Source organism: Phascolarctos cinereus, unplaced genomic scaffold (assembly GCF_003287225.1).
Source record: "Phascolarctos cinereus isolate Bilbo 61053 unplaced genomic scaffold, phaCin_HiC Scaffold_4;HRSCAF=312, whole genome shotgun sequence".
Taxonomy (NCBI): domain Eukaryota; kingdom Metazoa; phylum Chordata; class Mammalia; order Diprotodontia; family Phascolarctidae; genus Phascolarctos; species Phascolarctos cinereus.
The window spans coordinates 719,559,665-719,585,684 of record NW_027555847.1 but is presented as its reverse complement, the minus strand read 5'-3'; the positions used below and the strand labels follow the sequence as shown (position 1 = coordinate 719,585,684).

Genomic DNA, 26,020 nt, shown 5'->3' with positions numbered 1-26,020 from the left:
GTGTAAGGTACTTTACAGAGATTTAGTCAATAGTACAACCAGGACCTGCACCCAGCTGCCCCACAAGGGGCAGGGTCATACTTTGTCCACATTTAGTATCTTCCCAAGAACCCAGAACTTTTGTGCTTCTGAGGCACCTGATAAAAGTTTCCTGGGCAGACCTGTGCAATCTGGCCGGGCTACCGGTGTAGTGGTGAGGACGAGTGCAAAGACATACCTGTTGTCTTTAGGGTCTGTGATTACTGTGATGAAAGATGAGTCTTCCATGGCGTCAAAATACTCTGTATCCTCATCTTCATCACTGATGTACCCTTTGACCCCTAGGAAAATGCTTCAGGTTATCCCCATGGCCACCAGTCAGTCAGCCTACAGATTTAATATGTAATCATACAGAGTCCTGCTAAGTGGATAACCAGCTGATCCAGTGCCCCAAGAGACTTCCTCCTAACACTGGGATAACCTGGGGGACTGTTCCCATGGAGCCCCCTCCATTGCCATAATAATAACGACGATGAACACAAACCCAGCCCAACCTACAACAATCCTTCCCATGGCTCCCCAAGGTTCCCACAACCCTTCCCTCACCACCGCCCTATGCAGTAAGGTGCACTGTGCATCTGAGAAGCCTTGGCTGAGTGGGAGGCCAGTGCCACTTCTTGGTGGTGCCTCGGGCCCTAAACCGCCCTGCCATTTTTAGACAGTTAGCAGACTCCGCTGACTATCGAAAGGCAGCCTGGTGCTGTGTGATTCTAGGGAAGTCTCCTCTCCTCTCGGGGTCTGTCTCAGTATTTTCATCTATGAAAGGAGGGGGTTGGAACAGCTCCTGATCCCTCTGACAGTCTGAGATTCAGTTCAATATTTCCTGCTTCTTTCTTTTTTTAAGGCTCATTTTCCTACATTCTCCACTGGGGAACCCAGGGCTGGAGGACCATTTGGAGAGCGCTGGAGCCAGCAGGAAGCTCAGAGGATGGAATGCAGACACCAGGGCTGGTCCTCAGTTCTCTCCAATCAGGTGCCTTTCTCCAGGCCCAGACCTCCTGGTGTGGCCCCAGCCAGCAACATGTCTAAAATGGTCCCCCTGGCTTTCAGTAGCTGGCTGCAGCATCCTGGCTCTGTCCTTCCTGGCCCACCTTGGCTTGCTCTGTCAGTGTGCACATTACCTGCTCCTACCTGATTCTAGGCTACCTCTGGCCTCTAAAACATCTGCTCACTCTGCTGAACACCAGGAGTGCTAGGTCTGGGTTTAAATCCCAGCTCCTTCACAGCCATGGGTCTGTCTGGGTGCTGGGGGTCCCCTCCAGCTCTAACAAGGAGCCGAAGATTTACGGTCACTAGAAGGGCTGGTTTCAGCTCAAATTCTGGTAGACTTCTGGTAAGTAGGCCTTTCTCTAATAGCTCTCCCTGGGTGGGCCCTGCAGGCCCTTAGAGTTCAGAAGCCTGCTTCTCACCAGCTGTGCCTTATTCCTCTAAGAGCCAACCTGGATAGGGCCTAGAAAGCCAGAGGCAATGAGGTGGCCCAAGAGAGAAAGACTTACTGAGCTGCTGATTATTCTGTCTAAGTTGTCTGAAGGGCTTTTGCTAGGCAAGTTATCTGAAAGATCATTGTCTGTTCTTCAGCATGTTCAGTCTCTTTCATTCCTATCCCTAGAGGCCTCTTTTTCTAACCTCCACCACAGCTTGTGAAGTCAGTCTTCTTTGATGGAACCAAGGACAGTGACCCACAGGTCTGTCTGAGCCTCACTTCCACTGTCCACTTTAGGGACAGTGACCAGTACCTAATGAATGACAATGGATGACAAAAATCTCCCTTAGGGATCATGCAGACAATTTTTTAAGTAACTTGGGTAGATCTGGAGAAACAAGACATGTTTCTTCTCCCCTTGGATGTCTGTCTGCCTGTACCATTTCCCACAGGCATCTCTAACTCAATTCCAAAGCTGAACAGTATCTTTCCTTTCAAAGTTCCCTGGGGCTGCCAAAGAGGCCACCATCTTCCCGCCTGCCCAGGCCCACCGCTTGTATTCCTCCCTCATGCTCCCATGTATCCGTTCCATCGTCAAACCTTGTCATTTCTTCCATCACAATCTCTCTCCTATACAAATGCTCCCAGTCACTCTCCTAATTCAGGTCTTCACTGTCTCTTCCCTAGACTATGACAACAACCTCTGCACTTCAACCAAGCCTCCCCTTGGCTGCCAAAGTGATTTTAAAGTGGACCTGTCCCCAGGGATGTCATTCTCTTCCTGGCTCCCTATGACCCCCAGCATCGAACCCAGAGCCCTTGCCATCTCTCCAGCCTCGTTATACTGTGCTCCCTTCCCCGTACGTGATGAACCACGCACACAGGCCTCCTGGCTGCTGCTCAAGCACAACTCTCCAGAATTTCCCCTCTTCCTGGTCTTCCTCCTCACCGATGCCCTTTCAGTTTTCCTGGCTTCCTTGAAGACCCCTCCAATCTGATCTCTATTCTGTCTGTTCTTTGCATAATCTCCCCCTGAGGACAGGGCCAGTGGTTTTCCCTCTCTTGGTCTCCTTGGTACCCTTCACACATGTCTGTGGACTGACTTCCCTCTAGTGCCTTCCCTAGGAGAGCATCTTTAATTTATCTTGTCTGTTTTCTATCTATCTAGTTTGTACGTTGTTCTGGTTATTCAGTCGTTTTTAGTTGTGTCTGACTCTGTGTGACCTCATTTGGGGTTTTCTTGGCAAAGATGCTAGAATGGTTTGCCATGTCCTTCTCCAGCTTATTTTGCAGCTAAAGAAACTGAGGTAAACAGGGTGAAATGACTTGCCCAGGGTCACACAACTAGCAAGTGTCTGAGGTCATATTTGAACACATGAACATAAGTCTTCCTCACACCAAGCCCAGTGCTCTTCTCTCGCCCCCTTGCTGCCCTTTGTACAGAGCTGTTGGCATGTTTTCTTCCTAATTCGATGGTGAGCTCCCTGGGGACAGGACTGTCTTTTTCCTTTCTTTGTATGCCCAACAATGAGCATAGTACTTGGCACACAGGATAGCAGGTTCTAAAGAAATGCTTGATTTGACTTCTCAGGTCTTACGTACCTCCCCCTCCTCCTTCTCTCTCAGCTGAGAATTTCCCTATGGCCTCTCTCTTCTCCATTTCTCTTTATAGAAAAAACCCCTTGACCATGATCCCTCCCTCCCATCTCCTTTCCCCCAGACTCTGAAAATGAGGTGGCCCATGTCCTTGCCAAGTTCAACCCCTCTACATGTGCCCCTGATCTCATGCTGTACTGTATTCCCCAGCAGAATGCATCCCCAACTATCCCTTCTCCTGAATCTTTAACCCCTCCCTACCTACTGGTGACATCCCTACTACCTTCAAACATACCCAAGTCTCCCTATCCTTAAAAAACTCTCCCTACACCATATCATCCCCTCCAGCTGTCTTCTCTCTCTCTCTCTCTCTCTCTCTCTCTCTCTCTCTCTTTCTCTCTCTCTCTCTCTCTCTCTTTTTCTCCTTCTAAATTCCTAGAAAAAGCTGTTCATACTCATTTCCCCCACTTCCTTTCTTCCCATTTTCTTCTTGACCCTCTGTGGTTTGGTTTCCAAACTTCTCTGACACTGCTTTCTCCAAAGTGACCAGTGACCTCTTCTTAATAGCCACATTTCTTAGTCCTCATCCTCTCTGTTGCATCTGACATTGTCAACCTTCCTTTTTGGCCTCTTGACTCTTTCCTCCTTAGCTTTTTGTGACCCTGCCTCTCTCCTGGTCCTCCTCTTACCTGTCTGACTGCTCTTTCTCAGGCTCCTCGGGTGGTCATCATTATCCCTAGCATAGTCCCTAGCTGTGTGAGTGCTCCCCAAGGCTCTGTTTTGGACCCTCTTTTCTCTGTAACTCCATTAGTTCCCATTATTTTTATGCAGGTGATTCACAGATCTCCTCCAAACTTCCCTATTTTGTCAAAGACAGCACTACTCTTCCAGTCTCCCAGGTGTGCAACCTCAGCATTATCTTCAACTGTTCACTCTCTCTGACACCTTCCCTGTCCCACCCCCTGTACCCCTCCCAAGTCCAATTTATTGCCAAATCTTGCTGTTTCAAACCCCACAGCCTCCCTTGTTCGGAGCCCCTCTCTCCCCTTTTTTTAGGCCCTTACCACTTCTTACCTAGCTGAGTTCAATCAGTCTCTCTGAGCCAAGCATCTCCCCACAGAAACCAGCATGCCGCGCTGCCCCCTCCCCCCCCTTAATAAGCTCTAGGAGCTCCCTGCTGCCATGGAGCACTTTAAAGGCCTTTATTACCGGACCCCAAAGATCTTTCCAGCCACATTTTTATAATGCTTCCCCTTTTATTTTCTGCAATTTGGGCAAACTGGCTTTCTCTCTGTTCCTCACCCTTAGTGCCTTTGCACTGGGTCATGGCTACTCCCTTTGCCTGGAATGCAGTCACTCCTCATTTCCATCTAACAGAATTCCTCTCCCTTGAAGACAAAAAAAGGATGACCTTCTCTATGAAGCTTTTCCTGACCCCCCTAAATGTTGGCATGCCCCTCCCCAAATATCTTATGTTAAATTACTTAGCATTGATTTGCATGTGCTCTTTGTATACACAATTGTTTAGTGAATACTTTTATATGTATACCTAAGAGTGATGCTCAACAGAAAAAAGGGGGCCAGAGGATAAGATTTACAAAGCAATAACACAGAAACTGCTTAGAAGAAGGAACCCAAATGAGACACTGCAGAAGCTTTTGTTCTATGAGAAATGTGAAAATAAAGATGGGTTAAATAATGAATCAAAGAATAAAATAGACAGAGAACATAAGTAATGAAGAGAACAAGGGGAAGAAATCCTTTTTTAGGAAAAAGGCACAAAAGAAGAATATTAATTGCTCATAGATTGGCTGAGACAATATAATAAAAATTATAACACTACCTAAATTAGTTTACTTATTTAGTGCCATATCAATCAAACCACCAAAAGATTACTTTATAGAGCTTGAAAAAAATAACAAGATTCACTTGGAGAAACAAAAGGTCAAGAGTATCAAGGGAATTAATGGAAAAAAGTGGGGCCTTAGCAGTACCAGAACTATACTACAAAGTCATAATTGCCAAAACAATGTAGTACTGGGTAAGATACAGAAAATTAAATTAGTAGAACAGATTAGGTACAAGATAAACAGAAACAAATGAGAACAGTTGCCTAGAGTTTGATTAATCCAAAGATTCCAGGTATTGGGGCAAGAACTTACTTGATTCAACAAAAATTGTTGGGAAAAGTAGAAAGTAATCTGGCAAAAACTAGGTATAGCTCAGCATCTCACACTGTATGCCAAGATCAGCTCCAAATACAGATAAGATTTAGACATGAAGGGAGATATCACAAACAAATCAGAAGAGCATGGAAGGTGTTACCTGTCAGATCTAGGGCTAAGGACAGAGCTTGTGACCAAATGAGAGGGAGAGAGGCTCAGAGGAAGTGAAATGGACAATTCTGATCATATAAAAATTATAAAAAACAAAACCAATGCAGCTAAAATGAACAGAAGCATGAAACTGGAGGAAAAAATCTTTGCAGCATGTTTCTCTGATAAGTCTCATTTTGAAAATATAGAGGGAGTTGATTCAAATTTATAAGAATGAGAGCCATTTCCCAACTGCTAAATGGTCAAAGGATATGAATAGGCAGTTTTCAGAGGAAAGATACCCAAAGTATCAATCAATAGTCATATGAAAACATGCTCTAGGGCAGCCAGAGCTCTGGACTTGGAGTCAGGAGCACCTGAGTTCAAATCCGGCCCTGGACACATGACACTTACTAGCTGTGTGACCCTAGGCAAGCCACTTAACCCCGACTGCCTCACCAAAAAGCAAAAAAAAATGCTTTAATAATTACAAAAATGCAAATTAAAACAATATTGAGGTACCACTTCACACCCATAGGGTCAGTGGAGTTGACGACAACAACAACAAAAAGAAAATGACAAATGCTAGAGGAGTTGTGAGAAAACAGGTAGATTAATGCACTACTGGTGGAGCTATGAATAAGCCCAGCCATTGTGGAATGCAATGTGGAACTATGCCCAAAAAACTACTAAACTGTGCATACTCTTTGACTCACAGATGCCACTACTAGGTCTATACTACAAAGGGATCAAAGAAAGAAGAAAAGGACCCAAATGTACAAAAATATTTATAGTCATTCTTTTTTGCAGTGGCAAAGAATTGATGATGTCCCTCAATTGAAGAATGGTTAAACAAATTACAGTATATAAATATGATGGAATACTATTGTGCTATAAGAAATTATTAAGGAGATAGCTTCAGAAAAACCTGGGAACATTTGTTTGAACTGATACAAGGGACGTGAACGGAACCAGCAGAATAACATGTCCAATGACAGTAAAGCAATAAAGGCAGACAAGTATGAGACTAGGCAACTCCGATCAAGACAGATGACCAAAGGACTCGTGATGAAACAGATGCCCACCCTCGGAGAAGTGACAGACTCAGAGGGGAGATGGAGCATATTTACTGTTCTTTCTTGGGGGGGAGGAGGGATCATGCATACTATATTTGTTTTGCTTGACTATATTTGTAAATGGTTTTGTTTCCTTTGTATTCTCAATAGATAGGGTTTGGGGATGGGAAGAAGAGAAATCCTAACTGAAAAAGAAAATGAAACTGAATTAAAAAAAGAAAAAGGTACGAAAATGAAATTAAAAAAAACTAATGAACAAAACAAGCTGAAGAAGAGGAAAGAAAGAGAAATTTTACTTGACTAACAAGGAGAAAAAAGAAGGGAAAAATCAAATAAGTAGGTAGAAGCAAAAAGACAAAGGATCTAATGAGTTTTTTAAAACTCCAAAACTAAGGAAAGGGGTAGCAAATGAGGATGGGGAAGTAGGGCCTTGAGAGTGAGGGGAAGAAAGCTGATGATTCCCATCAGGGTGGTCTTAAATACAGCTAAGCTAGAAGAGCTGATGAGATACAGTGCAGTGTTTAACACGAGCCTATTCTGTGCCAGATGCAGTGCTAAAGGCTGTCGAATTATTCTTTTATCTGATCCTCACAACAATCTGGGGGGGGAGGCTGTTATTATCGACATTTTACAACTGAGGAAACTCAGCCAAACGGAGATTAACTGACTTGCCCAGCTAGTAAATGTTTAAAAGGGAATTAGAACTTAGGTGTTCCTGATTCCAAGTCCTGTATGGCCTTGCATGACAAATGAAGAAGGGAAAGAAAAATCCTCATCTGGAAAGTCATTATTAGGGACAAATGGAAGAAAATATAAACCTAACTCTCATAACTTTAAATGTGAATGGATTAAACACGCCAACAAAATGAAATGAAGAGTGTGACACCGGTTAGGAAAACAAAACCCCACAAACTGTTGTTTAGAAGAAGGACATTTAAAGAACAAAGACATATTTTTTTTGTTGATGTTCAGTCATTTTAAGTCATGTCTGAAAAAATCTACATCTTTATGACCTCCATCTTTATAACTTCCTTTTGCCCGGTGGAGCCATGCTGAGGAAGTCATCCCTGTAAAGGTGTCTGTCCCACAGGATATTAGACTGTCCCTTAGTTTCTCTTCTCAGCAATGCTTCCTTGGATCGTTCATTCTCTTACATGACTGCCAGCCCTCTCACAAGTCTGGCCATCTTCCTTGGGACACGCCGTAACTTGTCAAGGCCCTTCCTAATAGGCTGCTCCCAGAGTTGGTCTTGAAATGCTTAGCGGGGAGACAGTGGTAATATTACTTCCCTTGCTCAGAAGGCATTGCTAAGACTGATGATCATGCTTGGGCAGGAAAGGGAAGAGTTCAGAGCACAAGCACAGCTTCCATCACTGCTGCCAATTGAAGGTAAGGTCTTTTGAAAAGAAAGTAAAGTTGGAATGTAAACATGTGGTTAAGAAGACTGTCTGCAACTGGGATTTGGCTTTTAAGGCCACAGCTTAAAGTTCAGAAATGATGGTCTGGTGGCCAGGCATTGAGTCTACCTAACAAGGGCTGGCAAAAACAGATTTGTAAGGAGATTGCAAATCTAACCAAAAAGGCTTTAAACTGAAAAGTGATTGGGGAAGCAACTGTTAAGCTAGATCCCACTGAGAGGATTTACACCATAGGGGATGCTTATTAATTTATAGGAGACAAATCCAAGAAAAGTTCAGCAATAAAACACCTGGCCTCAGACAAAGTCTATACTCAAATGCACAAAGTATGGGTGAAAATGAAGTCAATTAGCTATCCTGATGACAGGAGGTAAATCAGACCTCAGAGGATCAATGAAGCATCTACCTTATAGCTGGAAGATGATTCTAGGAAGCTAGAGATAAATATGTTAAAGACCTGTGATTTAGTCTATATGGGAACTCCCTCCACCAATCTATGTACAAAGTAGTGGGAGATCTTAGAAGTGAACTTGATTTCAGAAAGGTTAAGTGACTGCCCTATGGCCATGCAGCTAAAGGGGTAGTTGAGTATAGCACTATATACTAAGAAGGTATATGAAGAAATTTAGGAACCTGAGGTAGGAGAAAATGACATAAAATATTTGGGTGAAGATTAAAAGAGAGAGAAACAGAAACAGAAGCAATCTTGTAATGGGTGTATACTACAGACCACTTGGACAGAAGGGAGAAATTGGTGAGTCTGGGTAAAAATTTACAAGTTTGTGGTGGAGGCATGATAGAACAGTAATGGGGGACTTCAGTTACTTAGAGCTCTCTTTTTGCCAAAAGAAGAGCAGCTGATACATTCCCAGAGATTTCGTCCTTTAAAAAGTAGCAGGAGCAGGCAGAGAAAATGCTATTTCTGGACAGGATTCTGACCAGTGTGGAGGAGGGGATTCCGTAAGTTAATCATCCTAAGTGTCTTGAGTTTTAGTGCACAATTTTTATATTTCACAGTTAGTTATAAATATGGATAGAAATAAGGGGCATACCAAAGGTCCCTGAGGAAATTATACGACAAACGTTTTCCAATCAGTATTTATTAAGTAAGAGCAGAGTCTGACATTAGGAGGCACTGCAAATAGAGGAGTAAGATACATGTGAAGATAAAAATGTCTTTTGTGCTAAGCGACAGGCCCTGGGCTACCCTTAGGGCAGTGGTCAGTTTGCCTGCAGAAGTGCTGCAGCCAGGTTCTGAGTTCTGCAGAGGCAGCCTTTCATAAACTGAAGGGAGAATCATACAATTTTGCAAAGAGGCCTCGGGGGGACCGAGGATCCCTCTTGCCTGAAACTACCCCGTCATCTACAATATCCCCATCAAGTCATCATCCAACCTCCACCTGAGCACTCGGACATGAGGACTCTCACCGTCTTCCCAGGCAGCCCTTGGGGACGGACAGCTTGATGTTAAAAAGTGATTCTTTGTGCGCTAGCAATGCTTTCCCTCCCCCTCATCTCCACCATTCAGGAACCATTCCTGACACCACTTGTTAGCTCTCTCCTTCTTGAAATTATTCTGCTGTATCCTCCACACCCTAGAAGAGTGGAAACTTGCTGTGGGCAGGGACTATTCTGGTTTTGTCTCTGTACCTTCAGTGTCTAAAACAGTGCCTGATAAACGTTTGTTGAACTGCAGTCTGCCCTGTGAGGCTAAAGAGGGCCAGCCTAATCCTTCTTCGACATCTTGTTTCCTCCTAAGGCTTCTCTTCTAGGATCCCAAAGCTCACAAGAGGTCAGAGGTTAGCTAGCTCAACCCTGTCATCTGATTGTCTCAAGGCCCTGCAGGTAGGACCAGAAGCAGGCCTTGAACCACCTCACTGCCGTGCTCTGTCCCTGTTCCCACACAAGTCTTCCGTAAGGGACGTGATGATTGCGGCAACGGTGATGTACTCCAAAGTCCTGGGCTGGCCCGGCCCTCCCCAGGACCCTCCCCTGCCTCCAGCCCTGGCAGGGGCCCACTCACCCTGGGGGAGGCTGTCAGACTGGGGGGTGGCTTGGCCCCCACGGCAGGCTCGTTCCAAGCTGTTATGCTGCTTGGCTAACTGCTCGATGGTCTCCTCCAGGCGGACCCTTTGCTCCTGCTCATACTGTAGCGCTCTTTGCCATTTCCGACTGTGTATTTCTGCTAGTTCCAAGAAGTCCCGACAAGCCTAAGAGAAGAATCCCCCCCATGTTAGCCAGGCCTGGTGCCGGGGCATCAGCCTCCTCACTCCTGCTTGCACTCTGGCCCCCAGGGCACACGCAGTACAGAGAGGGACGGGGCTGGGGATCAGCTCACTACTTACCATCTTCGGTTTCCCTAAGTGTAAAAACAAGACAGTTGGGTTAGATGGCCCTCTGGCACTTTCTAGCTCTAAATCTTAGGAGAATTAACCATTTAGCCACTCTTTGCCCAGCTATACACTACTGGCACCTACCTTTCAGGGCTATAATGAGGGCCAAACGAGATCATGCACGTAAAAGTCTTTTGTAAACTTCAAAGGGCTGGCAAAAGGTGATACCTCCTCGGCACTTCTTCTAATATGATGCTATGATTACATCACCCTCCTTAGAGAAAACCTGTGCAACCCCGTGCCTCTTGCATAAAGCTGAGATCAGCAACCCTGCCACAGAGGCCCTCTGCCACTCGTTCTACTCTCCTGGACAGGGCTCTCCGTCCCAGCCACCTTGGACTAGCGCTCTTCCCCCATTTTCACCGATGAGTCAATCAACAAGCACGGATTAACTGCCTGCTGGGCGCCAGACACGATGCTCCTCAAAACGAGTGTATGCTCTGCTCTGGGAGGTAAGCAAGTACATGCGCATGTATATCCGACATAAACAGAGAGTGCATCGATACGTGTTAGAGTAGGAGAGAGGGCCTAGAGTTGAGGGAAATCAGGAAAGGCTTCAGGGAGATGATGCTTGGTCTGTATCTTAAACCTAGAGAGAAATGCCTTCCCGGGAGAGCCAGTGCATAGGAAGGGAGCCTGGAGATGGGCTGTGATGTGGGGGAGTCCTGTCCAGGAAGGCTGGAAAGACTGGCTGGGGCCAGGCTGCCTTGGGCAGCTTCTCCCTCCTTTCAGGGCCCAGGGACTGCCTCTTCCACATCCTCCTCAAACATCGCCAGCAGATTCCCTGGCCCTCTCCTTTGCACTTGCCTCTTCTAATTTACATCACAATCATCTGTCCACATATTTGTCTGGGCTATTTGATCATAAGTCCCTCGAGGCACGGATCTGCCACATACATCCATATCGTAGTGCCTCGTCTCCATTTGTAGGCACTCGACAAATGGGTGTTTGTTCAAATGTAGACAGGGAATAAAGCTCTGAGGACACGGACCCACCTCTGTCTTCCCAGCACCAGGCACAAGGCTCTGCACAAAGCAGGTGTTAAATTAATGCTTGCAGAAGTGGACACTGCAAACTGGATGGGGAGCTCTTCTATCACCCCTTCCTCAGCCCCCGGGCACGCTGGCAGGAGAGTCTGGGACGCTACCTCCTGTAAGCAATGACGATCTTGTCTCTCTCCTGCAGGCTAGTCCACTTCTTCTTGGATGCTCCTGCCTCTGGCACCCTACTCCGCACACTAGAACCTGCTGCCTGAGGTACCCCTACCTATCTTCTCTCAGTCCACTCAAGCCAAAAGTCATTCATACATCCTTCTATCTGGACCTGGGATAGGACCAGAAAGCTCTTATGAAGTCCAGCTCTCATTTTGGAAGGAGACCCAGTAGGGTGAAATCACTTGTCTGAGGCCACAGAGAGCGTCCTTCCTTTTCTTTCAAAAACACGTTTTACTAGCTATGAAGCAAGGACTAAAAATGTAAACTTTTCACAAAGATTATTATAGTGTTGCAGCAAAATTAAGACCTGAGCTAGGATCGAGCCTCTGCTAGGACCCTTGAACCTGACAACCAACTGAATGGCAGCCCCAGCCTGGTCTCCCCTAAGGAACTCTGGACCTTATTGTCTTGGTCTTTGTTTTCCTGGTGATTTCTGGGGGACCTTGAGGCAGGGCATATGGATTATTTTTCACTGAAAGCAGTTTCTCCAAAGTATATGTGGTTATTGATGTAGCTGGAGACAAAGGGCTACTGAGTATACTGCCTCCAGAAGCATGCTGGCCATGTGAGAGGTTGCCTGGGAGCTGCAGGCCACATGTCCCAGGGTCATCACTGGACAACTCCTATGACTATGGGCCCCTTGCCTGCCCCCATCCCTGACAGCTGTATGTCAACCTTCAGGAAGTGACAATTTTCTGCATGGGGGCTGGGGTGTAAGAATTCTATGTTATCATGACCCTTCTTGTGTGTAAAATGTCTGAACTCAGATACTGTGCACAGGTGATCCCTTGCTGAGTTTCCCCTCAAATCCTGGCAGGCCTACAGTGCTGGAAAGGCCTCCAGCACAGGTCTGAGGAGGAATGATGCTATTGTCTCAACACTAATCCTAATTAAATTCAGATGGGCTCATGACTAGAAAGCTGGTCACCAAAGAATGGTTTGTTTTTGGCCAGAGCAGCTCACAGAGGCCACTGATCAAAGCACTGAATGGCTGGGGTGTACAGGAGTGGAGAGGGCTTCACCCTGTTGGATTAAATGTACACGAGAGTACTTTGAAAAACATGGTTGTTGTACAAATGTCAGAAATCACTTTTGTAAAAAGCAAGATAAGAAACTCAAAAATCTCTAGAGAAGGTCAAGAAGCTAGCTGAAGCAATTCCCAATCTGTGTCAACATTTTAAAGAGCAACGTGAGCTGCTCATAACTGTTGAAAACAGGAAGCTTCCCCCTCATTCATTTACTCCTTCACCATTCCAGAAACATTTACGTGGCACTTACAAGGGGGTTAGGGGGCTGTGGAGGATAAAAAGTGGAAGGAGATACAGACCTTGCCCTCGGGGAGTTTACAACCTCTCCACAGGGTAGATGAACTGGGCACAAATGACTCAAGCTAGAGACAGAGTGAGCACTCGTCTTAGAATCAGACAATTCGAATGGAAGAGGGAGAGTGCCAGAGGAGGTTAGGGCAAGGTGAGTTTCAGATGAAACGTGTCTGGGGAAGGGTTCATCAACACGGCAGCATTTGAGCTGGGTCTTCTCTTTTTTTTAAAGCACAGAGAATTTTTATCTTTTCTTTTTTTTTAAATTCCAAATTCTTTCCATCTCCCTATACCCTCCACCACCCCACTGTGAAGGCAAGATAGACAAAATCCACCACAAATATATATAGTCATGAAAAACAAATTTCTACATTAAGCCTTATTCAAAAAAGAAAGACAGAAAAATACGGTTCAGTCTGTACCCTGAGTCTATCAGCTCTCTGTCTGGAGGTGGGCAGCACCATGAGTCCTTTGGAACTGTGGCTGGTCACTGTGTTGATCAGAGTTACTAAGTCTTTCACAGCTGTTTGTTTTTAAAATATTGCTGTTATTATAAAAATTTTCTTCTGGTTCTGTTCACTTTGCTCTGCATCAGTTCGTACAAATCCTCCCAGGTTTTCTGAAACCATCTCCTTTCCTCACTCTTACAGTACAACATTATTCCAACACATTTATATGCCACATCTTGTTCAGCCATCCTTCAACTGATGGGCATCTCCTCATTTTACAATTCTTTGTTACCGCAAAACAGGTATAGCTATACCTATTTTCATACAAATGGGTCTCTTTCCTCTTTCTTTGGGTTACGTGTGTAGTAGCAGTATTGCTGAGTCAAAGGGTTTATGCACAGCTTAATAATTTTTGGGCATGTTCCAAACTGCTTTCTAGAATGGCTGGGTTTGTTCACTGCTCCAACAACAGGGTACCTGTTTTCCCACATCCCCTCTAGCATTTGTCATTTTCCCTTTTGGTCATCTTGGTCAATCTGATAGGTGTGAGATGGTGCCTCAGAGTTGTTTTAATGTGCATTTCTCTAATTATTAGTGATTCAGAGCAGTTTTTCATGATGACTTTTATTTCTTCCTCTGAAAGCTGCTATTTTTATCCTTTGACCACTTATTAGTTGGGGAATGGCTCTTACTCCTGTAAATTTGAGTCAGTTCCCTGTATATTTTAGAAATGACTTTCATCACAGAAACCTGCTGCAAAGTTCCCTCCTCCATTCCCATTTCGTATTTTTCTTCTAATTTTAGCTACATTGGTTTTGTTTGTACATAAACTTTAAAAAATTCTCTATAATCAAAACTGTTACAGAAAGGTCACAGAATTCTAGGGAATTACTAGGGAGGAAAAAACGTTTTGCAACCTATTTTATTTTGTGTACTGCATGATATGGGTTACTTCATGGTAACTGTGTTTGTTAGGTTACATATTATCAGAATTAACATTTTGTTATAAAGAATCATATGTAGAAAAGTATATTTTCAGCAATCTTTAGCAAAAATTTCCAATTGTTAGTGGTCATGGGAATCTAACCCTCTATTTCCCATAGGTTCAACATGCCAACATTTGCATTTTTTACTTTTGTGCCATTTTCTTTTTTTTAGGCAATTGGGGTTAAGTGACTTGCCCAGGGTCACACAGCTAGTAAGTGTCAAGTGTTTGGTCTGAGGCCGGATTTGAACTCAGGTACTCCTGACTTCAGGGCCGGTGCTCTATCCATTGCGCCATCTAGCTGCCCCTCTTTTGTGCCATTTTCTAAGAATGTTTTTCCTCCAAAAGTTAAGGATTGACTATATATGGTTTGAGATGCTTGTCTATGCCTAATTTCTGCCAGACTACTTTCCAGTTTTCCCAATAGTTTTTGTCAAATAGTGAATTCTCGCCCCAATAATTGGGATTCTTGTATTTATCAAATACTAGGCTACTGTGTGCATTTGGTCATACATACTGTGTACCTAATTTGTTGCACCTGATCTATTTCTTACCCAGTACCAAATTGTTTTAATGATTACAGTTTTATAGTATAGTTGGGATCTGGTACTGTTAAGCCCCCTTCCTTCTTTTTTTTTTTCTTCATTAATTCCCTTAACATTCTTAAAGTTTTGCTCCTCTGGATGAATTTTGTTACTACTTTTTCTAGCTCGACAAAACAATTCTTTGGTAGCTGGATTGGTATGATCCTGAATAAGTAAATTAATTTAGATAGTTTCAATTTCTATAATATTGGCTTGGCCTGCCCACGAGCAATTAATATTTCTCCAATTATTTAGTTCTATGTTTGTGCGATAAAGTGCTTTATATATAGTTCCTGTGTTTGTCCTGGCATGCAGACTCCCAAATATTTTATATTGTCTGCATTTTCTTTGAATGGAATTTTTCTATCTCTTCCTGCTAGACTTTGTTGGTAATACATGGTTGATAATTTGGGTTTATTTTATAGCCTATAACTCTGCTGAATTTGTTCATTGTTTTGATTACTTTTATAGTTGATTCTTCAGGGTTCTCTGAGTAAACCATCATATCATCTACACAAAGTGAGAGCTCTATTTCCTCACTGCCTGTGCTAATTACTACTTCAATGTCTTTTTCTTGTTTTATTGCTATAGCTAGCATTTCTAATACAATACTGAATAGTAATGGTGATCATGGATATCCTTGCTTCACCCTAGATCATACTGGAGGGCTTTTGGCTTATCCTAATCACAGATAATAATGATTGCTCTTGGTTTTAGATAGGTACTACTTATCATTTAAAGAAAGTTCCATTTATTTCTGTGCTTTTTAGTATTTTTCTTTTAATGGGAATGGGCATTACATTTTGTCAAAATCTTTCTGCATCTACTGAAACAATGATATGATTTTTGTTGTTTTTGTTATTGATATGGTCAATTATCATTATATTTTTCCTAACATTGAACCAGCCTTGCATATTTGGTATAAATCCAACTTGGTCATAATATGTAATTTTTGTGACTTATTGCTGCAATCTCCTTGTGAGTATTTTATTTAAAATTTTTGCATCAATATTCATTAGGGAAATTGGTCTACAGTTTTCTTTCTCTGTTTTGACCCTCCCTTTTGGACTATCCCTTAGTTTAGGTATCAAGACTATATTTGAGTCATTGAAGGAATTTGGTTAGACTCTATTTTTACCTATTTTTTAAAAACGGTTTCTAAAGTATAGGAACAAATTATTCTTTTATATGTCTGGTAGAATTCACTTATAAATCCATCTGGTCCTAGGTTTTATTTTTCCTTAAGGAGTTCATTTATGGCTTGTTCAATTTCTTTTTCTAAGATAGGGTTATGTAAATATTCTATTTCCTGTTCTGTTAATCTATGCAATTCATATTTTTAGAAATATTCATACATTTCATTGCCAGTTTTACTGGCATATAGTTAGAGAAAATTGTTTCTAATAATTGGTATTTATTTCCTCTTTATTGGTTGTGAATTCAACTTTTTAACTTCTGATGTTATTATGTTTTTTCTTTTTAGATCAAATTAGCCGATGGCTTATCTATTTCAATTTTTTAAAAAATAGCTCCTAGTTTTATTTGTTCAATGATTTTTTTTACTTTCAATTTTGATTTCTACTTTGCCCTCTGTTTCTAAGATATAGAGGTAATTATACTTTATAATTTCTTGAAATATGCTATCTAGCCTCTTTTTTATTGTTTATAGCTTTCAGGTAGTCTTATAATTCTTAAATTATCTCTTGTTAATCTATTTCCCAGGTCAGTTTTTTTTTCTATGAGGTATTTCATATTTTCTTTTATTTTTTCAGTCTTTTGACTTTGTTTTATTATTTCTTGTTTCATGGAGACAATAGCTTCTATTTGGCTAATTGTAATCAAAAAATTATTTTCTTCAGTAAGATTTTTTCTTATACCTCTTTTATCATTTAGCCAATTCTAATTTTTAAGGAGTCAGTTTCTTCAGTAAAGTTTCATACCTCTTTTACTGAGCTGTCCATTCTCCCTTCATAACTTTCTCACTTCTGTTCCCATTTCTTTCTCTACTGCTCTTATTTGTTTTTAAAAATTTTTTTTTGCCTTTTTTTATTTCTTTAACTCTTCTAGAATTCTTGTAAGGCTTGTTTAATATGTATTTTTCTTTGAGGCCTTGCTTGTACATGTTGTCAAGTTACTGTCTTCTATGTTTGTGTCTTGAGCTTCTCTGTCACTCAGCAGCTTTTTATAGTTGGGCTCTTTTCTGTTTGCTCATTTTTCCAGCTTGCGTCATGACTTTGGACTCTATGTCAGTGTGAGGCTCAACTCACCTCTGAGCTCTGAGGGGAGGGATGTCTGGCCTGTGCTTCTCTTCTCTTACATTTTCCGCTGCTTTCACAGTCCTGAGAGCCTGTGAGTTTTCCGTGTCTCCAGGGTAGGTCTGCTCACCGCCCTCCTGCTCCGAGCTCTGCAAGCTGCTGACCCAGTCTGGGTTTGCTGGCTCACGCGTGGTTGAGGTTTAGCAGACTGTCGCTGGGTTCAGCCACTGTCAGCTTGTGGGGAGGTTCTGCAGGTTCGGAGTGACTGAACTGCTGCCTGCCCCTCGGTCTTGGTCTCCTGCCCCAGTTTATCCCACTGAACCTTACTACGTTTGGGCCCAGAGGTTAGAACTGAGTCCTCCTCCTGCTCTTGGGCTCAGAGCCACACAACTATGGCTCCAGACTTGTCCCTTGCTCTTTACAAAGGCAGGGCTCCTGCTCCCTCTTCCCTGCGGCTACGACCTGGAGCTGGGTGATGGGCCACAGAGCTGCCTCTTCTTGTACCTCCTCCTGCCCCCACCACTGATTCCCTGGCCTCCTGGGATCTCTTTATGCTGCCTTGCTCCCTGCCCCACTCTTCAGTCTCAGCCTGGGCACCAGAAGGCTCTCCACTGCTGTCCCTGCTGCCCTGTGCTCCTGGCCAGCACTTGCCTCAGGGATCACAGACCTCTCCCCTGGGTTGGAAAAAATTACTCGCTGTGACTTTTTCTTAGCTTTGCCAATCAGAATTCAGTCCAGTGCACTTTCCAGGTTGTTGTGGAGGAGATGTGCCGGGGAAGCTGGGCAAACACCCTGACTCTCACTCTGCCCTCCCTGGAGTGATGTCCAAACATTACAGCCCTATACAAATGCTAGCTCTTGTTATCTATTAGATTGTGAGCTCCTGAAAGGCAGGGACTCTCTTCTGCCTTTCTTTGTACCCCCAGAGCTTAGTCCAGGCTCTGGCACATTGCAAGTGCTTAATCAATGTTTGTTGACTGACTGACTGACTAAGGTACAGGAAGACTGAAAAGGCAGAAAGGGGACCAGTTATGAAGGGCTTTGAATGCCACAGGTCTGAATATTTGATCCTGGACTTAATGGGGAGCTACTGGAATTTACTGATTTGGGGGGTGATATTGTTGGGCCTATGCTTTAGCAAGATCACCTTGATAGTTGAGTAGAGGCAGGCAGGGAGACCCACCAGCAGAGTCTACTGCAATAGTTCAGGCATTCTATTTATCAATTAGTATTCATGACTACATAGTTGTCAGTTTTATGCAGGCAGGCAGCAAATATTTAATAATAATAATAGCTACCACTTATACAGACTTTTATAATCTGCAAAGTGCTTTACGAATGTCATGTCATTTTCTTCACAACTCTGAAAGGTAGGTGCTGTTATCATCTCCATTTTTGATAGTTGAAGAAACTAAGGCTGGAAGAGGGGAAGTGACTTGGCCACAGTCACCAAACTAGTAAATATCTGAGGCTGGATTTGAACTCTGGTCTTGCTGACTCCAAGTCTGGTGCTCTGTGCACTATGGCACCACTTAGCTTCCATTTATATTAAGTATTTACTATGTGATGGGCATTGTGCTAAGATACAGGAGATAACTATAGAAGGGGTACTAAAACAAGCAAAAAAGGAAGATAGTCCCTGCCCTCAAAGACCTTATATTCTAATGGAGGAAGGCAACACACAGAAGGGAACTGAAAGAGGGGTCTGTACGAAGGTGCCCTCCACAGAGACATGGTGTCCGAGCCCAGAAAGTGAGAGGCAAGGCCAATGGGAGAATGAAGGTTGGCCAACCTGGTTCCCTCCTCAAAATGGAGGCACTGGGGGGGAACTCACCAAGGGGAGAAGGGAGCTGTCCCTTCTAGTTCTAAATCCTATTATGCTATAATTCCTGATCTTCCAATCCTTGGGGGTAGAGTTTGACATCTGACTTCCTGTGACTCTACGAAGCTGGTTTTCCTAATTTCTCAAGGTAGGAGTTGAGATTTGCTCTTAAGCTGAGCTTCAGCTGGGATCTGCATGGAGCTATCTAGGCTGGTCCCTATCTGTCTGTGAAACAGGTGGCTATGTGGGGGGTCTGCGAGTAGAGACGGTGACACTGGCCCACAAATGGAATGCTGCCCTCATTCTGGCTTTACCAGCATTGAGCGAACTTGTCTAGACTGGGCTCGGTGCAAAAGCACAACCAGGAGTCTGCTTTTATTCTTGGGACAAAGATTCTCTCCTGATAGCTAACCAGCTAGTGAGCAGTCACTATCAGCATGTGCCAGGAACCACGCTAAGCACTAGAGGAGATGCAGAGACCCAAAACAGAGCCCTTCACACAAGGCCTTCTTCTTCTCTGAGCTATAATCAGCTCTTTAACAAAGGAACTCACAATCATAGAACTCTGCAACTGGAAAGGACATCAAAGGTCATCTTAGTCCAACCCTTGGCCTGACGGATAAATTCCCTCCACAGCATCCCTGCTAATAGGGACAGTGAGCTTATTATCTCCCTGGGAAGTCTAGTCTATTCTTACGCAGCTCCCACTGTTAAAGAATTCTTTCTTATTCTGAGGCAAAAGTAGCCTCTTTGCCCTTTCCCCCGTCATAGGCCAAGGAGGCTTGAAGGCTATTGTCCCTGTGATCTTTTCTTTTCCAAAATAAACACCCTCTAGGCTCCTCAATCCCTTCTCCTATGATGAGGCTTAAAGTCCCCTTCCTATCCAGGCCATCCTCCTTTGAAAATGCTCTGGCTTGTTAAAAGTCCTTCCTGAACACACAGGCGGTCTGACTCACCCAGAGGACAGTCACTACTCTCTTACAGAGCTCTGTTTGGTCAATGCAGGAGCTCCTCTTTGCTCGAAGGGCTTTAAGGCTTAGCAGACACAAAGAACTCAGAACCAAGGTTTCAAATGCCCTCTCAGAAATTCACATACTACAGGGCTTTTGATAAGTTTAAAAAACTTTTTGTCTCTTAGAGGTCCTCTCCTATTCACTTTGTGAATTACTAATGGTGTTAAGTTGTTAAATTAAGTCAACAACCACGTGTTAAGCTCTTACTATTTGCCAGTTCCTGTACTAAGCTCTGGGGACAGTCCCTGCCTTCAAGGAGCACACCGTCTGATAGAAGAGACAACACAGACGTCTGTGGACACACAAGATGCATACAGGATAAATCATAAATAACCACAGAGGGAAGGCACTGGTATTGAGGGGGACCAGGAAAGGCTTCTTGAGGAAGGCGAGACTTGAAGCCAGGAGTTGGATGTGAGGAGGGAGAGCATTCTAGGCCTGGGGCATGGCCAGAGAAAAATGCTCAGAGTCAGGGGTGGGGCGTATCAGCCAGGAGGCTGGTGACACTGGATCCCAGAGCATGTGAGGGGGTGGGGGAAGGAGGGCAGAAAGAAGCCTGGTTGGGAAGGGTCTGTGAACCAAGGATATGAAGAGGAGCTGGTCATGACCAGCACTTCTGTTTGGCTCCCTCCCTCTCCAATCCTCTTTGCCCTCTCAGGTGGCTCAACACTGAACCCTGCAGTGACTCTATGAGCTCATGGATTCTCTCCAAGGATATAGACACACTGCTGGATGCTTCGTGAGGAAGTCACACGCCCGACCGCCATCTTCACTCCTTCTTCATTGATTCTGTTGTGAGGTGGCTCTTCTAATCCTTCTCTTTTCTGCTGTCAAGATACTTCCGCTACCATGTCGGCCTTCACCCTATGGGGAGGAAGTGGCCCAATACATACCAACATGACCAAGGTCATCCACTGTGAGCTCTCTCTGCTCCAATTTCCCACTACAAATCACCTCAGCATCACTCCCTGTTTACTCCAGTCTCAAAAGGAATCTTCTTCACTGCACCCTCTCTCCTCCTAATTTTTAGCCTTGTCTCCTTCCCTGATGCTTACGGACATGCCTAGATCTCCTTCAGTCTTAAAAAATCTTATTTTGACTCTACCACTATTCTTAACTTACCTACATTATCCTCTGATCACTCTCTTCCCTTTCACATTCCCACTCCTGGAAGAAAGTTGTCTGCACTGAGTCACTGCCTCCATTTTCTCACCTCCCATTAATTCCCGACCCCTTGAAATCTGGCTTCTGAAACCATCACTCAAATGAAGCTGCTGTCCCCAAAGTTACCTGGGGCCTATTGGAACTAATGAACCATATGGCCCATAGGCATCTCAAATTCAGCATGTCAAAGCCAGATCTTATCTAGTCCCCCAACCCATGCCTTTCTGAACTTCATTATTTCAGTCCAGGATAGCACCATCCTTCGTCACCCAGGCACAGTCTCTGAGTTCCAGCTAAGCTGGCCTGCTGGCTGCTCCTCTCACATAACACTTCATCTCTATTTCTCTGCCTCTGCACAGGCTGTTCCCTGTGGATGGAAGGCTCTGTTTATCTCGTTTCCTTCAAAACTGAGCTTTGCATAGGTACTTCCCTGATTCTGCCCACACGGTAGCATCAGCAGAACACTGGTATTACCAACTTCATTATGTTAATGTATAATAGTTATTTAACACAGGTCTTCTTTCCATGGCACTGGACAGTTTACAAAGATTCTCCTCACAAGACTGCTGGAAGGGAAGCTAGTACAGTGCTCATTTTCCCTATTTTAGAGATAAGGCTCAGAGAATTAAAGGGATGAACTCAAAGTTACACAGTAAAGAAGTGGGAGGAATAGGACTAGAAACCTGGCCTCCTGCCTCTCTCTGTGGGACATTAAACCCCCAACTAAATGTGGGGTTTCAGTGTAACCTACAGGATTGATAAGCATGGATTAAGCCCCGGGAATACCAAGAAAGGTAAAACCCTAGAGAAGCCCCAAGCCCTCCTACCTGGGAGAAGAACCCCACCAGAGAAGTGCTTAAGGGAGTTACTCAGCATCAGCTACATTCTGTAGGGGGATATAACATATTTACAGATAGGCAAACACAAGATTTATATGAAATAAACACACAGTGCTGGTGGGGGAGGGGGACACACTAACAGAATTAAAGTTTACTGAATTAGAGCTGGGGCTGGGGAATGGGAAAGTTTGTAAATAAAATTCACAAAAATTTTCAAAAGACAAGAACAACAAATCAAGGCATATAGAAGAAAACATCATAGCCTAGTATAGACCAAGGTATCTTGGCCAGGGGGCCAAGAGCCTTGGGTTTCAGGCCCATTGGTTAATTCTGGGCAAAGCCATCCCCTTCCTTCAGACTCAGCTTTCTTCTCTGTAAAATGAGGGCACTAGATTGGACAATCTAGGGGTTGCCCCTCCCAGCTTAGACCTTCCTTGACATTCTCTGGCTGTTCCCTCTCCCTACAATGCTCTCCCACCCAATGGCCAACTCTTAGAATCCCTGACTTCCTTTAAGACTCAGATCCAAGCACCTCCTCCTCCTCCTCCTATTCCTGATTTATATATGTTGTCCCCTCAGTTAGCTCTGGGAGGGCAGAGACTGGTTTTACTTTTTCTTCGTTTTTCTAACATTTTGTAGTATCTGGCACACAGTAAATACTTAATGACTACTTGCTCAGTGATTGATTCTAGGTTCTATGGTCCCCTTCCCAACTCTGACATTCCGGGTTCTAAGGCCCCTCCCAGCTTCAACAGTTTATACTTCTCATGGATTTGAATTGATCTGGGCGGGGGGGGGGTAAGATTTACAAACCGGTAAATAATCTAATTTTTGAAAAGTTCACATTCTACAATACAAACTCAAAGCCAGGACTATAGTTGGAATCTGTGCATTTCTGTCCAAACTCATGCCAATTGCCTTGGTTTTTTCTACCACTGAGGTAAGGAGGGAACCAGCCAAGCCCTCTTGGGCTATGAAAGGGAGGAGGAAATGATTTATTTCAAATGAGTCAGATGACAATTGCCCACATGTTCTTGTTGCTTTTACCTTCTCTGCCAGCCTGAAGGGTTCCTGGTTTGTTGGGCATCTTTCTCTCTCTGTGGGTGGCATGGGAAAGCAGTAGAGGTCAGCCCTAGATGGAGTGAGTCCCAGACCGTCTTTTCACAGGCAATGAATGATTTTCAGCCTGGCACACAGATCCTCCCTAACACAACCCGGACAAACTGCACACCCAGCTTCTCTAGCCTCTTCGTACCACCTGGCCTCATCAGGGCAGGCTGCCCTTGGACAGCAACCCAGCCTCACTTATATAGGCTGAGGTCATTCTTTCCTTCGGAATCGACCTGGGGGACACCTTGGACTGGACCTCTTCTCTGCCTCTCCGTAGCCTACCTGGTATCCTCTTGATCTCCTCCCAAAAGAATACAAGCTCTATGAGGACAGAGGCTGTGCCACTGTAATCTCTGAATGCCCAGCAACTAGCACAGGACACAAAGAGACAAGTAATCAATGGTTTTGAATTGAATTAATGGTAGGGAGTGAGATCAGCAGCCTTGAGGTTGTAATAAGTTACCAAGCTTATACATTTATTCAACAAGTATTCATTAAATGCCTACAATGTGCAATGCTAATCGACATAAGATAATTAAGAGCTCATAACCTAGTAGAGGAGATGGAAGTCTACAGATAAATATACTATTAATTAGAATATAGTAAGTGCTTAAGAGCAGGCACAAAGTGCTATGAGAAAAACTGATCACGATTCAGGAAAGCTCCATGGAAGAGGCAGCTTTCCCTTGGGGCCCAGAATGAGGGAAGAAATGGACTCCATTTGCTCTGTGGTCAGCCCACTGTGCCAGGTTGCTCTCGCTAAGGGCTTACCTTCAATCCAAACAGGTCCCCTCGGTTACTTCCTCCCTCCCATCACTCTGCTTGTTACATTCTGGCCAAATGGAAGGGCTCCTGGCATCCAGGCTGGAGAGTCAGCACTCCTGTGCCCTCTCCTTTCTGACCCTGTTGTTTGTAATGCTGACTCTGGGTTTCTGTGACCGCTTCTAACCCGGCAGAATAAGCCCTGGATTATGACTCTGGCCCAGGGTCAGGCAAAGGGGGAGCTGGGCTGAGGCAGAGACTAAGCACTTTGTACAAACAGCTCAGGAATCTCGAGGTTCGAGGGGGCCTCTGTCCTCCAATCAGCAATGTATTTCACACTGAAAGGTATCATTTTACAGGCAGAAAAAATGGAGGAAGAAATTCAGGAGACCCAAATATAGAGCTGTCCTATGCACATCACAGAACTGCAGGTTGGAAATAGAAGGGAATCTGTATACATAACCCAGGGCCCTTCTAGATCTTCACCTTAGGACAGGGAAAATGACAGGTGGCCTCAACAATTACTCAGTCCAATTCCTGGATGCAGCATCTGTTTGCCCAAGGTCACCCACCATGAGTTAGAGCCTAGGCTTGGAAACTTGAATATCGGCACCCCCTGTGCTAAGTAACATTTTACTAATGGAGGACAGAGAAAGATTCTGAGCTCAGAATCCTTCCGCCATAAATGTTTCTGCAAGAAGAAGGGAATAAGGGCCTTGGGAGGGCAAGTAAGACTCCTAATATAATCCTTGTTTGAGGTAACTGCTTTGCACAATGATCAATAGCTAACCCTGTCTCTTGGTGGGGCTCCTACACCATCAAGTTCTGACTAAAAGAGACACAGGTATAGCATGAACTGCATGCTTTGTATGAGGGGTGGCCAACTTCATGATAACTTTCTCTGAGTACTATTGGCCAGGACAGGCTTCTGGGATCACAGACAGATAAGCTCGGATGAGGAGGCAGCAGAGGTGCTGCTTCTCCACACCACTCCCCTTCTCGGTCAGCCCCACAGACCAGGATCATACCTGAGAGGCAAGTGGGGAAACTGAGGCCCCTCTGGAGAGGAGAAGGATGTCCCCCCCTCAAAAAAAAAAGAAAAGGTAGAGCCAGAGCCAGGACTATCTGAAGGTGACCATCAAACCAAACTGATATTACAAACTTTCAAGAAGCCCTTCCCAAACACAATCAATATTAAAGAAAACAGAATGTTTCCTGTACAGACAGTCTGGTATTTCATGTTACTCCTGCCACTTCTGGGCCTGGGACAGCATCTCAGACAAGGCAAGCATAGCTAGGTTTTTCAAGCTTCACAGAGCCCTCAGTTTCTCCATCATCTTAACCCTGGCGTGAGGGAATTACCCTGTGAGAATGGCCTGTCCTTGGCTCAGCAAAGATCCAAGAGCTACCTGGAGGCTTGGGGTGGGGGACAGGTAGGAGGTGGCCCCATCAGAGCACCGAGAAACGGCTGGAGGGGACCCAAGGCCAAAGCTGCAGCCAACTCAACCACTTCCTGGTCTTGGGATAGCCCTGAGGTGATGTTCAGTGACAAATCCATTTCAGAGCCACGAAGCAGTGGGTCAGGGAGCAGTGTCTGGGTGAGAAGTTAGGAACAGGGAAAAGGACAAGGAGCCTGTCTTCTACAAAGAGAACTGAATGAGTGTCTTGAGCTCGGCGTTGGCCCTGGTTTTGGCATCTCCTTAGAAAAGCACAGTTGGGAAGAGGATGTGATGATAACTGAGAGAAGGTGTGCATGCGAGCACATGTGCATATCACCTTTCCACTGTTTTCTCTTTGGGCACAAAAAATTCCTTGAAAAGCGGAAACCTGGGAGAAGGCACACGTTTGTCAGACTGTGGCCCAGCAAGCCGGGCCACACCACAGGCCCTGTCCACAGGTGTGGGCTCAGGGCCGGATGAGCGAGAGCTTCTAACCTTCGGTGGCAGGAGACTAGCCCAGCTGCGATTCTGTCACTAATCTGCTGTATGACTGTAGGCAACTTGTTTCTCTTCTGTGAGGATAATGATCACGGTCCTGCTTACCACCTGACAAGCAACAGATATTAATCGGCTTTGAAAAATGAAAACTATCCTCCTGCAAGGCCCTTCTACTCTGGAGAGTCTGTGACCATCACCTGGATAGCCCAGCAATGCCCCCAGGGCCTGCTCTGCTGCTATAGCTCTTGACCCCCATGCTTGGTGACCCTCGACGGGGCTGTTTTCTGAATTCTCATATGCTTTCTTA

General features: G+C 44.5%; 1 protein-coding gene across 1 annotated transcript in view; it reads right to left on the bottom strand.

The window, feature by feature from the left end:
- The window catches only part of OSBP2 (oxysterol binding protein 2), a 277,980-nt gene that overhangs the window by 31,574 nt on the left and 220,386 nt on the right, over positions 1-26,020 (bottom strand). The window contains 2 exon segments of the mRNA XM_020996548.2: positions 218-320; positions 9,891-10,077. Of these exon segments, the coding sequence (XP_020852207.2) occupies positions 218-320; positions 9,891-10,077 (290 nt within the window).